At 64.3% G+C, this 11,755-nt stretch overlaps 4 protein-coding genes across 4 annotated transcripts in view; 2 read left to right on the forward strand and 2 right to left on the reverse strand.

The window, feature by feature from the left end:
* Window positions 1–187: 187 nt before the first annotated feature.
* MNEG_2908 (hypothetical protein) lies at window positions 188–4,160 on the reverse strand (the record flags this gene model as incomplete). Its single annotated transcript, XM_014048608.1, has 7 exons — window positions 188–266; window positions 705–835; window positions 1,038–1,696; window positions 1,978–2,135; window positions 2,530–3,119; window positions 3,397–3,942; window positions 4,125–4,160. The coding sequence occupies 7 exons, from the start codon at window positions 4,158–4,160 to the stop codon at window positions 188–190; spliced, it is 2,199 nt and encodes a 732-aa protein (XP_013904062.1).
* Window positions 4,161–4,530: 370 nt separating this feature from the next.
* Window positions 4,531–6,292, forward strand: MNEG_2909 (ubiquitin-conjugating enzyme E2 J2; the record flags this gene model as incomplete). The annotated part of the gene is made up of 4 exons (XM_014048609.1): window positions 4,531–4,569; window positions 4,793–5,147; window positions 5,428–5,537; window positions 5,846–6,292. 4 exons carry the CDS (start codon window positions 4,531–4,533, stop codon window positions 6,290–6,292), a joined length of 951 nt encoding a protein of 316 aa, XP_013904063.1.
* Window positions 6,293–8,183: 1,891 nt separating this feature from the next.
* Window positions 8,184–9,383, forward strand: MNEG_2910 (hypothetical protein; the record flags this gene model as incomplete). The annotated part of the gene is made up of 1 exon (XM_014048610.1): window positions 8,184–9,383. One exon carries the CDS (start codon window positions 8,184–8,186, stop codon window positions 9,381–9,383), a length of 1,200 nt encoding a protein of 399 aa, XP_013904064.1.
* A 1,369-nt stretch (window positions 9,384–10,752) lies between these two features.
* MNEG_2911 (hypothetical protein) overlaps window positions 10,753–11,755 on the reverse strand; it is a gene marked incomplete at both ends in the record, with an annotated part of 2,722 nt that continues 1,719 nt past the window's right edge. Inside the window, one exon of the mRNA XM_014048611.1 lies at window positions 10,753–11,684. Within this exon, the coding sequence (XP_013904065.1) occupies window positions 10,753–11,684 (932 nt within the window). The remainder of the gene's footprint in view (window positions 11,685–11,755) is intronic.

Genomic DNA, 11,755 nt, shown 5'->3' on the forward strand with positions numbered 1-11,755 from the left:
GGGGTGGGGGGTGAGGGCGAGAGGACACCACATGCAGGACGACGTCGAATTTCGGGGTGTTGAGGGTTGGGGATTGACGTTGTGAGATGGGAGGGGGGTTTGCTTAGGGGTTGAGGCATGATGAGAGAGGTCAAATGCTTGCCTGGGAAAAGCCCCCTGCAAGGGTGCGGCACGAGGAGCGCGCGGTTCACCTGTGCTCTGCGATGCGGCGCTTGATGGTCTCCTCAATGTCTGCGGTGCCCTCCTCGGTCGGCGCCGGCGGCGGCCTGCACGGAATTTCAAGGTGGGGGCACGGCGAGGGTAATGCTGGCAGCCAGGACGATGGGGGGGTCGAGCTGCAGTCGGAAGGCACACAGGCAGCGCCAACGTTGCACTGAACTAATTAAAGGTACGACACCTTGTCATCCTCCTATACATGCAATCCTCCATCAGTATCACTCCTGCCGCCCTGTGTACCCCCTCCACACTCGCAGGCGCACGCGTACAATATCGCATATACCCATGCATGCAAGCAAACACGTGCACAAACACACACACACACGCAAGCGCACACACACACACACACGCATGCACACACACACACACACACACACACAACACACACACACATGCGCAGCGCAGGCGGCCGCCTCCACGCAAGCGCGCACGCCCTTGCCAACAGGCTCAGCGGCAACCCCCAGCCTCCTTCACCGCCGCCGCCCCACCTGGCGGTCGTCTCAAAGTCCATGTCCACCTCCAGGGCGCTGTTCATCGGCCGCCGCCCCGCGGAGGCCTCCCCCACCAGCTGCCACGGCCGCTCGCCGACCGCCTCCTCCTCCAGGTCGCGTATCCGCTCCTGGACGGTTTTTCAACAGCGGGTTCGGCGGGCGGTGCGGTGGGTTGCGGCGATGGCGGCGGGGTCGGTCGATGTCACAAGGAGTCCACTTCCTGCGCCGAACGAGCAGTTGACTGGCTGCATACCAGCACACCAAAGCACACTCCGCGGTTCCACAGTTGGCGCTCCATGGTTTCAGGGCCCTGTGAAACGCGCAGCCCACCTGCATGCGCAGCAGCCGCCGCTCGTGCGTGGACAGCCGCCCCGCGCCCTCTTCGCCCTCCTCAGATCCACTCGGGCCCTCCTCCTCGTCCGCCTCATCATCGTCGTCGCCGCTGCCGCCGCCGCCGCCGCCGCGCCGCCGCGCCGCGCGCTTGCCGCCGCCGCGGCCGTGCTGCTGCTGCCCGCGGCCGCCCGCCTCCTCCTCCTCGTCCTCACTGCTGCCCGCCGCATCCTCATCATCCCCCTCCTCCTCGTCCTCCTCTTCCTCCTCCTCTTCTGACTCACTCGCCCCCTCCATCTCATCATCCCCCTCCTCCTCATCCCCCTCACTCCTCTCTGCCTCCGCGCCCCGCCGCCGCCGCGCCCGCGCGCCCCGGCCCTCCTCGTCCCCACCCGCAGGCGGCGGGCTGCCGCCGTCGTCCCCAAAAAAGTCGGCGTACATCGCCGTCGCCGCCGCGTCGTCGGGCCCCTCCAAATCAAGATCCACATCCGACCCGTCCTCGTCGCTGCCGATCCCCGCCGCCGCGGCCAGCAGGCCGCCGCGCCGCCGCTTGGCGGGGGCCTGCTTCGCGCCGGCGCCGGCGGTGCGGCCGACGAGGGCGGCGCTGCTGGCCAGCAGTGTTCGCATCTCCTCATCCTCGTCTTCCAGGTCAGAGCCGCCTATAACAGTGTACAAGCCGGGTTGCATTTGGGACATTGTTATGTTGGTGAGGGTCGGTGGGGGCAGGTGGGGTTGACCGGTGCAACCCGGGTATGATCTGGCGCCACACACCAAGGCAGGGACTGCATCACTTTGAGGGTCGGAGCCGAGCGCAAAGCACGAACATGCCCTGATCCGTTGCCTCACCCCTAGTGCCCTGAGCGCCAGCAAGACCCACGCGGCCGCATCGCGCAAGGCAGCAACTGGGGAAGCCCTCCCACCGCACTCCGCCCGCCCCCACCTGCGTCGCCGCCCGCGGGGCCCTCCTCATCCCCAGAGTCGTCGTCATCACCGCTGCTGCCGCCGCCGTCGCCGCCGCTGCCGCCGTCCGACGCGTCCCCGGCCGCCTCGCGCTCGGCCTGCTCCAGGAATGCCTCCATCTCGTTGAGCCGCATGAACCTGGGGCGGAGGATGAGGTGGGGGGAGATTGCGAGCAAGACGTCAACAATTGATTGTCTAGGTCTACAGGGGCATGCAGGAAGGTGTGAGTGTCTGTCGGAAGGGGGGGGGTGGGAAAGCAAGTCGATCCTCCAGGGGGTGATTCAGCGCGCAATGCCTTGAGGCTGCGTTGCTTTGTTGGTGGTTGGGCGTGCTGCGGCAGGTGCATGGCGGGTACTGGCATGGAGGGCACATGCGCCAGCACCCAGAGGATTGGGGGGGAGGGGCTCCAAACAGGAAGCGTTGCTGCAACCCTGCCCGGCCCAGCGGCAGCAGGCGCCGCCCGCCATCGCAACCCGCCCGGGCCTCAAACGCCCGTAGGCGCCGCCCCTTCGCACAGGAGGCACCCCCTCACCGGTCCTCAAATGGCAGCCGCCTCTGCCCAGCCCTGCCGCCACCGGCCCCCAGCTTGGCACGCTTGGCGCCGCGCCGCGCGCCGCCCTCCTCTTCGCTGCTGCCGTCCTCGTCGCTACCGCCGCCATCCTCCTCCTCATCGTCCTCGTCGCCGCTGCCGCTGCCGCTGCCGACAGGCCGCTCGCCCTCAAACTCAGCCAGCAACTCATCCACATCACGCTCGACCTCCGGCGGCACGAGCGACAGCGCTGCGCCGCCGCCGCCCTCGCTGCCGGCCCCTCTCCGCCGCCGCCGCCGCCGTCCGCCGGCCCCCTCCTCTTCCCCCTCGCCCCCGAGCGCGGCGGCTGCGACGCGGCTTCCCATCAGGCGCCCCACGGCGTGCTTTGCCTGCCGCAGCAGGGGCACCAGCTGCAGGTCCATCTGCAGCCACACCTGCTCTGCATCAAATCCCTCCCCCACATACAGCTCCACCTCCGCCTCTGCTTCGCCCGCGCTCGCGCCGCCGCCGCCGCCGCCGCCGCCCGCGTCCGCGCCGGCGCCGCTGCTTTTTGCGGCGCTCCGCGCCGCCGCTGCTGTGTACTTGAGCAGTGCCTGGGGTGGACAAAATGCAAGTTCGTCAGGAGAGGGGGCCGTGTGGATATTTGTGGGCGGGGAGGGCAGGTGCAGCCCACCAGGCGTCAGCTCACGCGGTTCCAGCGGGCTGCCAGGACGGCACGCATGGCAGGGCCGCCCGCTCTTCCACTGGGTGCTGCAACGCCCGGCGCCCTGCGAAAGCCAGCCAGCGCTGCTTGTTGATGCCGACACGCGAGGTCTCCCGCCGCGCGGAAACGACCCTGCCGGTTCCACCCCCATCATCCAGCCGGCTCACCCGCGCCGCCTCGCGCGCCGCCCCTGAAATGGACGCGTCCGGCTGCAGGAATGCGGCGGGGTCGGCCGCGCGCGCCCCCAGCGCATCAAGCGCGGCCCTCAGCCCCGGCTCCTCCTCAAAGTCGTCTAGAGGCTCGGGCTCCTCCTCCTGCTGCTGCTGCTGCTGCTGCTGCTGCTGCTGCTGCTGCTGCTGCTGCTGCTGCTGCTGCTGCTGCTGCTGCTGCTGCTGCTGCTGCTGCTGCTGCTGCTGCTGCTGCTGCTGCTGTTCCTGCTGCTGCTGCTGCTGCTGGTGTGAGTGGCCGTTGGCGAGCCCGCCAACGTCGTCGCCATCCACAGCGCCCTCCTCCCTGTCGCTGGCGCCGCCGCCGCCGGCCGCCGCTGCGGGCTCCTTCTCGTCCGCCTCTTCATCGCTATTGCCGGGTGGCGGAGACGGGCTGTGAGCCTGTTGCTGCCGTCGGGTGCGCCGCGCCGGGCCGGACGGCTGTGCCTGCTGCTCGGGTTCCTGCTGCTGGGGCTCCTGATCAAGCTCTTCTGTCGTCCCGCCGTCCTGGGGGAAGGAGGCGAGCGAGCAGCCGCGTCTCATACAGCGACAGGGCGGGTGGGGGCGCAGCGGCGGCGGCGGCTGCACGCAGAGGCCGCCGCAGAGCAGCGAGCAACGGCAGTATCACGAAGGGGGCGCAGCAGGGCAGTCTGAATACATGTAATCTACTCTATGACGGTTCAGCGCACCTCTGTTTCCCGCTTGGCGCGCCTGGTTGACACCATGGCTGGGATGATGCTCCCAGGGGCCGCTTGTTGGAGAGTACCTTGCGATAGCGCTGAAAATAACGCGTATGACGCGAGTATATGGCTAGCTAAGGGCACCCGATCAGCACTCTTACACACCTGTCGCACTCTCTCGCTCACTGCACCAGACTTTTCGCCCTGTCTCCTGCGAAACATATCCCATCAGCTGGACATTACTTCTCACACTTGAAGTCATTCAACCCTTTAAGCGTAGCCCCTTAGTTGCGAGTAGATCCTGGCAGCGAACAACCTGAAAGCCCGCTGCTCAACTCTCGAGCTCTGGCTGTCTTAACAGACCGGAGACCAACTTGAGAACGTGGCTGGTGGCGTAATGGCGACAAAGGGCTGTATGACACGGCTGCAGAAGGAGTACAAGGCTCTGCAGCGGGTGCGCGTGCTGCGCCAAACGGGTGCAGCGCTCGGCACTGGCGTGGGACCGGCCCTTTCGTCGTACAGTGCATGCAAGCATGACACGAAGCACAGGGTATATGGACGGGCGAACCAGCCCTGCAGCAGGCGGTCCCACCAGGCCCGAACCTCACAGTCAGCGCGTGGCGACCCCTCACGCTGCATTCGGCGGGACACCCCCGCCCCCCTCCCTCGTCTCCCAGGAGCCAGTGCCGCACCTGACGGCGCACCCAACCACCAATCTGCTAGAGTGGCACTTTGTCCTGGAGGGCGCGGCGGGCACAGACTATGAAGGCGGAGTGTATCACGGCCGGCTCGTGTTCCCACCCACATACCCCTTCAAGCCCCCCTCCATTCTCATGGTCACCCCAAACGGCCGCTTCGCCACCAACACCAAGCTCTGCCTGAGGTGCGGGCGCTCACGCATGCATATTGCTCGGCGCCCAGCGCAGGCGGCGGGCCGCGCAGCGGCGGCGCGCGTAGCTGGGGTTGTGGGGCAGCAGCAGCAGCGCCGCGGCGCTGCGAAAGTGACCGTCGCTCCTGGCGGCGGCTCGGAGCGTGCGTGCACCATCTTGCACCATGTCGCAGCGGCCTATGGAATCAGATCCATGCCGCGGACTCATAATCACCAATCCTCTGCACTTTCCAGCATGCAGCAGGTCCTCAGCCACAGCGCGCGCGCGTGCGCACACACACAACACACACGCACGCACGCACGCACACACGCACACACACAAATGCACACCCATCCTGCCCTCATGTATGCACGACTCCTCAGCCGGCCCCTCCTACACACATCCCCGCACACCAAACAACAGCATAACCGACTACCATCCAGAGTCCTGGAACCCCATGTGGTCTGTGGGCACCATCCTCACGGGTCTGCTGTCCTTCATGTACGACAGCCAGCCAACCACAGGCAGCATCACCACGACCAAGGCGGAGAAGGTGGGGTGCGCTGCATAGGGGGGGATGCGGGCTGGTCAGTACGTCGGTGATGCTGGTTGGTTGTCTGCGGGATGTTTGGAGGAGTGCGCTGATCTACAAGCTGCGACAGTGTCAGGCAGCTGGGGGCTGCCTGCAACTGTGAAGAGGGTCAAAAAGGTCATCTGGGCTGGGCTGGCTGCTGGCGCTGGTCCGTGGCGCGGGGTTGTGAGACACTGTGTCAGGGGCCGCGGCGCGGTGTGCTCTGAGCCCTTGCTCAATCTCTCGACCCGCGTTGCATCGCCGACCCTTGTGGCCCCCTCTCCTCGCAGCTGCGCATGGCGCGGGAGTCCCTAGCGTTCAACTGCAAGAACTCTACATTCCGCAAGCTGTTCCCAGATTGGGTGGAGGAGCACGCCAAGCGGCAGGCGGCGGCAGCGGCACCACCCGTGCAGCCCACGGCGGCGGCGACGGCGACCGGGCAGCAGCAACAGAAGGCGTCGCCGCCAGGGGCCGCGCAAGCAGGAGCAGAGGCGGCAGCGGGGTTGCCACAGCAGCAGCAACAGCAGCAGCATGCGCTGGGCGCGGCGGGCGTGGCGGAGGGCGGGGGCGGGGCCCGGGGGAATGCGGGCGCGCCAGCTGCCGGCGGGTCGAGCATGTTCACGGCGGCGGTGGTGGTGCTCGTGCTGGCGATTGCAGTGTTCCCGCTCTGCAGCAGCGACATGCGCGCCAGCCTTGCGCTGCTAAAAAGCAGGCTCTTTTCACCAGACAGCCTGTAACAGCTCCTGGGCACTTGTTACCCGCTTGTTTTCTTCTTTGATTCCTTCTCTCTGGTTTGCGAGCTGATGGCCAGCGATGGCGCTGTCGAAGGCAAGTGGGGCCCCAGCAAGGCATGACTCATGGCCAGAGCCCTAGCGCATGTCAGTCAAATCGGCACAACGGCTGGGCAGACCGGCCAACTTGGCAGGTGCACCAGCGCAGGTACAGCGCGGGATACAATCAGCCTTCCGACAAAGCGCTGCGCGGATTGCCCAAAAGGCGCGCGTTGTCCGGGGTGCTGCACGTGGTTGTATGCAGTACCCCTGGCGTATGCTTCACTTGCAATGCTGCAGCGCAAGTTGGCGAGTGCGGCAAGGCTTCAGCCGCCAGCGGGGCCAGGTCAGCAGCAATGGCAACGGGTGGCAGTGGTCAAGATTGATGTGGCGATTACAGGCGCACAGGGCAACAGCGCAGCAGCAAATGGTGCAGAAACGTAGTTAGAGGTTGCTGGTGTAGAGAGGAGCGTGTTGGTGCCCCAGCTCGGACCCACAGGCGGCGCAAGCGCAGCAGTGGAAACGTGTAAAATGTATGGGGGGTCAACCTGGAGTTGATGGACGCTTGGCAGAATTGACTTGCGCAATCTTACATCCTATTAGGACATTTGCACCCATGTTCCTGTGTATTATGGCCGAGCAAAGCAGTGTCTGTGTCAAGACCATTCTGTTTGTAAGCACAATCATGACAGCGGCAGGCGTGTTGATGGAGTGGGATCAGGGTGGTGCCAGCACACAGGGTGCAAAGCAAAGCGTTGTTTGTTTGAATGGCCATCTGCCACACCATCCACCTTGGTGCGACAATGACAAGCAAGCAAGTACTATTACTACCCAGCGCGTCATGCGCACACATCCTAGAGCCACTATGTCACTGCAAAATGTATCGTTGCGCTAACACAAGTCGTGATACCTTGCTTTGTACCTGTGTTTGTCCCTACCTGCAGGCTTCTACCATTCAATTGTAGCAAGCAGTTGTTGTAACGCTGGGCCTGCCAGCAAGTGCAGTTCAACCCGGCTGACAGGTGCACATTCCAGTTGATTTTTGTACCGTTCCCAACAGAATGCGCCTCCATGAGTTCCATAAAACACACGGTAGGCATGTTGGCAAGCAGTGGACCTTGGAAATGTCAACGGTCATGCCAATGCAGGACCTCCCTGTGTGCGGTTCCCTGCTCAGGCCTAGATAACGGCGGCAATCAGGCCCGAGACTTTGTTGCCGTCAATAATAAGGGAACGTCATAGATGTAGCCATAGTCCAATAGTACGATGGTCGCCTCGGACAGGGTCCCTTGCGTGTCGACCGAGTCGTTCGACCTCGATTGGGTGTTGAACGAGCTTCAGGAACCTTCAACACCTTCTAGCGCCTCACTGATGGACGCTGTGCTTGCTGGCCAGGCTGGGCTGCCTAACGGGACTGGCACAACTGACGCCATCTTGGCGGCGCCCTGGGCACGGCCGGGACATTATGATGCGCCCCTGCTCGCACCACAGCCGTGCTCTGAGAGCAATCAGGCGCTGACCCTGTGCGCGCCGGCAGCACTTGTCCCGTGTGGTAGCACCTCGGGCCAGTACGTGTCGCACGGTCAGGAGTCGCAGGTGCTGCAGCTTTTGATGCACCAGCACCAGCTGCAGTTGCCGCAGCCACCGCCGCAGCTGCAGCAGCAGTGGCAGCAGCCATGGCTATCAGGCACTTGCGAGCCCTCCCCACAGCATGAGCAGCAGGTGGGGCACCTTCAAGGCAGGAGATTGCTCAACAAAAGGCTGTTGCCGGCCTAGTGTTGCGTCAAGTGCTGCATTGGTCACGAGCGTGTTGGCTGCTCACCGCACCTTTTGATTGTGATCAGCAGCAATTCCATGCATGTGCAATGAACCCCGCCATTGCCACCCCCAGGATTGTTGGCACGCCCAGCAGCAGCTGCAGCTGCAGCTGCAGCAGCCGCAGCAGCAGCAGCAGCAGCAGCAGCAGCAGCAGCAGCAGCAGCAGCAGCAGCAGCAGCAGCAGCAGCAGCAGCAGCAGCAGCAGCAGCAGCAGCAGCCGCAGCTGCCGCAGCTGCCGCAGCTGCAACAGGACCAAGGCGAGCTGGGCTCCGTGGGGGAGCTGCTGACGCAGCAGGCAGCTCTGCAGGATGTTCCAGCAGCTGCATTCAACCTGCCCATGACCGAGCGTAGCGCGCTGCAGCGTATCGCAAGTTTTTTGGTGCTGGTCTCGGTCCTCGCTGACAGCTCTGACCAGCGGCCGCTGCCCAAGCCGCTGCGCAGCCGCGCCGCCATCCAGCAGCTGTTGGAGAGCGGCGCGGGCGGCTGTTTCCTTTCGGGCAGCTTTGGTGCGAAAGAGGACCAGCAGGGGGCGGAAAGTAGGGGCCTGCAAACACCCATACTGCCAGTTGGATGCAGCGGCGACGGCGGCGGCGGCGGCGACCTGGCCACATTCAACATTGGCGGGCACTCGTCTGGGACGCTGCGGCTCGCGGGCAAGTGCGGTCAGCTGTACTGCTTTGTTTCCTCACCGTCACGGGCTGTCCAGGGCAAGACGGGCCGCGGCGGTGGCGGTGGCGGCGGCGGCGGCGGCGGCGGCGGCGGCGAGGGTGCCGCGTCAGGTGCTGTGAGCGTGCGGCAGTTCGGGGTCGTGCTGTCGCCCCATGCCAACTTCGCACAGCGGGTCAAACCCAAGGGCGAGGGCGAGGGTGAGGGCGAGGGCAAGAGAAGGCGCGTTGGGACGGCCAAGAGCGAGGGCAAAGGCACGAGCAAGCAGCGCACACACGGCAACGCGGCTGCGGCAGGGGTGCCGCCGCCTCCGCCGCGCCCAGTGGCGGGGAACAACCAGCGGCCTGCTGAGCAGACGGCTGCCACGGCGGCGGCGCGCATGGACAATCTGGCCCAGGGGAAGCCTCCCCCTTCATTCAAGAAGTGGGAGGGGCACGATGCGTGGATTGCGCCCGCGTTCCTCTACCGCTACCACAGCGGCGAGGACGCGTGCGGCCGCGACATCCCCACCATCGCAGACGACCTGCGGGATGTGGCGGCCTACGTCGGCCGCCTGAAGGGCTGCGGGTCGTGAGAGCGCCGGGTGCGACGGCGGCGCGCGCTGCGGCCGCTGCCTTGTTTGGTGGCGGCCAGGGCTGGCTGNCAGGCGGTGCCGACTGCCGCAACTGCCGCGGCACCAAAATCCAGCGGCGCCACCACAGTGGGTCAGGACAAGCACGGAAGCTTGGATGCTGGCCTGTGAAGTAACAAAGATGTTGCAGAGTCAACGATACTCTGCAGCATCTTTATGATTTCACAGGCCAAAATCCAGGTTTATGTGCCGGTCCTGACCCAATGTGGTGTTGTTGTTGGGGTTTGGTGCCATGGCAGTTGCGGNCAGGCGGTGCCGGCTGCGGCCGGCCGTGGCCGCATGCTTGGGTTCAAAGCCCACGTGATGAGCCACAAACGCATGCAGCTCGGCAATGACCATGCTGTTTCTTCTCCAGGCTCCTGCTGCTTGCCTGCTGACACAGCGATGGTTGCACTCTACATCACACGTCTGTCTCCCAGGCGCCTGCTTGGCCAGGCTAGGTGGCCCTGAACACTGTTCTTGTCGCAGCATCCTTCATAGCAGTTGTTGACGGCAGGCACTGGTGCTGTAGTTGTGCAGTGAGAAGTGCAGATTGCACGGTCACCTTTGGATGTACCTGTTCACACTCTCTGAAAAGACACGTTAACACAGCAGCGCAGTCTGGCAGCCACTTCACTCGTTGATTGCGGTTTTTGTGCAAAGCATCTTGTGCAGCTGCTCATTCAACCCTGCGCCAAATTGCCCCCCCCCCTCATAGCAGTGAGTTCGTACCACACTTGCCTGAGCGCACAGGCAACACTCCTGCACACCGCAACCCCCCCCTTGTAGATCTGCACGCGTTGATGTAGTCCAACCTCCCTTATGCGTGGATGCATACAGGTCTGGATGTGCTCCCATTGTATGCCCTCAGATGCCATCGCAAGTTGAGTCGATGCACAAATAACAGCCCCTAAATTCCTGATTACTTTGGTTGCTTATCCTGCCCCTTGTTGATCAGTTTGCAGATTCTTGCTCGTGCACGCTCACCCACTTCGATGGTTGGGGCCCTTTGTTCAGACCCTTGATTGGAAGTGGCCAGGGCAGCAGAGCCAGCCGCCAACGCGTGCCGCATCTGCAGATGCAGTCGTCGTTGTTTGCGTTGTTTGTTTCAAGCTGCTTTTGGGTTGTGGCAGCTCTGATGTGAAGCTGGTGGATTGGAGATTCTGGTTGGCAGGTGCCGGGGTGTTGAGCGTTGTGGAGTTGAGCACATGTGAAGCTTGCATTTGTATGTGTGTGCGCACGCAGCGGTGTTGCAGAGATATACTTGTCCTGGCCATGCAAATCAACTCGGCCAACGCTTTTACATGCCCATCGATGTTGCAAATGTGTAGGCCTAAACAAAATTGAAGCGGGTGTTTGAGTACAGGCTTTCGAGCCTCATGAACACGGTGTTGCCAGTTGCGTCCTGCTCAGCCTTCTTCAGGCGCACCTCAACAGTCAAGGAACAGCGTGATGAGAAAAAGGCCCACACATGCTCAAGCAGCAGCTCCAGCCGCTTGCGACCCATGGGGTGGAAAGCCGGACCAAAGTGGGTGCAGTCAATGCACAGAAGCCGCAGGTTTGGGTACAAAGGCACCGCCCCCGAATCCGCGCTGCCGTGCAGGGCCCACCGACGCGGGTCCCGAGGCCACTGCCAGCCCTCGAGGCAGAGCACCCGCGCCTGCGCCAGGCCGGACAGGCCCTGGCGCAGCAGCATGGGCAGCGTGAACGGAAGACAGAGGGTCAGGTCCTCAAAGGCCCGCCAATACGTCCGCGCCGCCCTGGCAAGGTGCGCCAACTCCAAAGCGATCTGCTCCTCATCCACGACCAAGCATTCCTCAAAGGTCGGCGGCCGGAACACGAGCGTCCGCACGGTGGGCGGGGCGTCGACCGAAAGCTGCAGCGCCGCAAAGTGCTGCGGCAGGTCGAGCTCCTCTGGCTCCTCCAGTTTGCAGTCGAGGCCCAGCTCCCGCCAGTCGTACTCAAGGGTCTCCAGCGCAGTGTGGCCGCGCAGCAGGTCCGTGATGAAGTCATCGCGCCTGGCCAGCGGCACAGAGAGCGCGCGCAGCCTGGGCGCGACCCGTGACAGTACGCCCGGCGCCAGCCCGACGTCGTGCAGGGTGTGCAGCTTCAGGGTGCGCAGCGCGGGCATGGTGATGGCGGCGGTGTTCCAGTCGCCAGTGTCGCGGAGGTCGACTTCAAAGTCCCAGCCTACGACGGCTAGGGTCACCAGGCTGGGGCAGGCGGCGGCGATGGCGGCGAGCACGCTGGTGTCGAGGGTCTCATCTGTGGCGGTTGTGGGACAAAAAGGTGGGTGGAGGTGGGGTGAGGGGGTTGGGTGCAGGTGGGCAAGGGGG

Source organism: Monoraphidium neglectum, assembly GCF_000611645.1.
Source record: "Monoraphidium neglectum strain SAG 48.87 unplaced genomic scaffold scaffold00346, whole genome shotgun sequence".
Classification (NCBI taxonomy): domain Eukaryota; kingdom Viridiplantae; phylum Chlorophyta; class Chlorophyceae; order Sphaeropleales; family Selenastraceae; genus Monoraphidium; species Monoraphidium neglectum.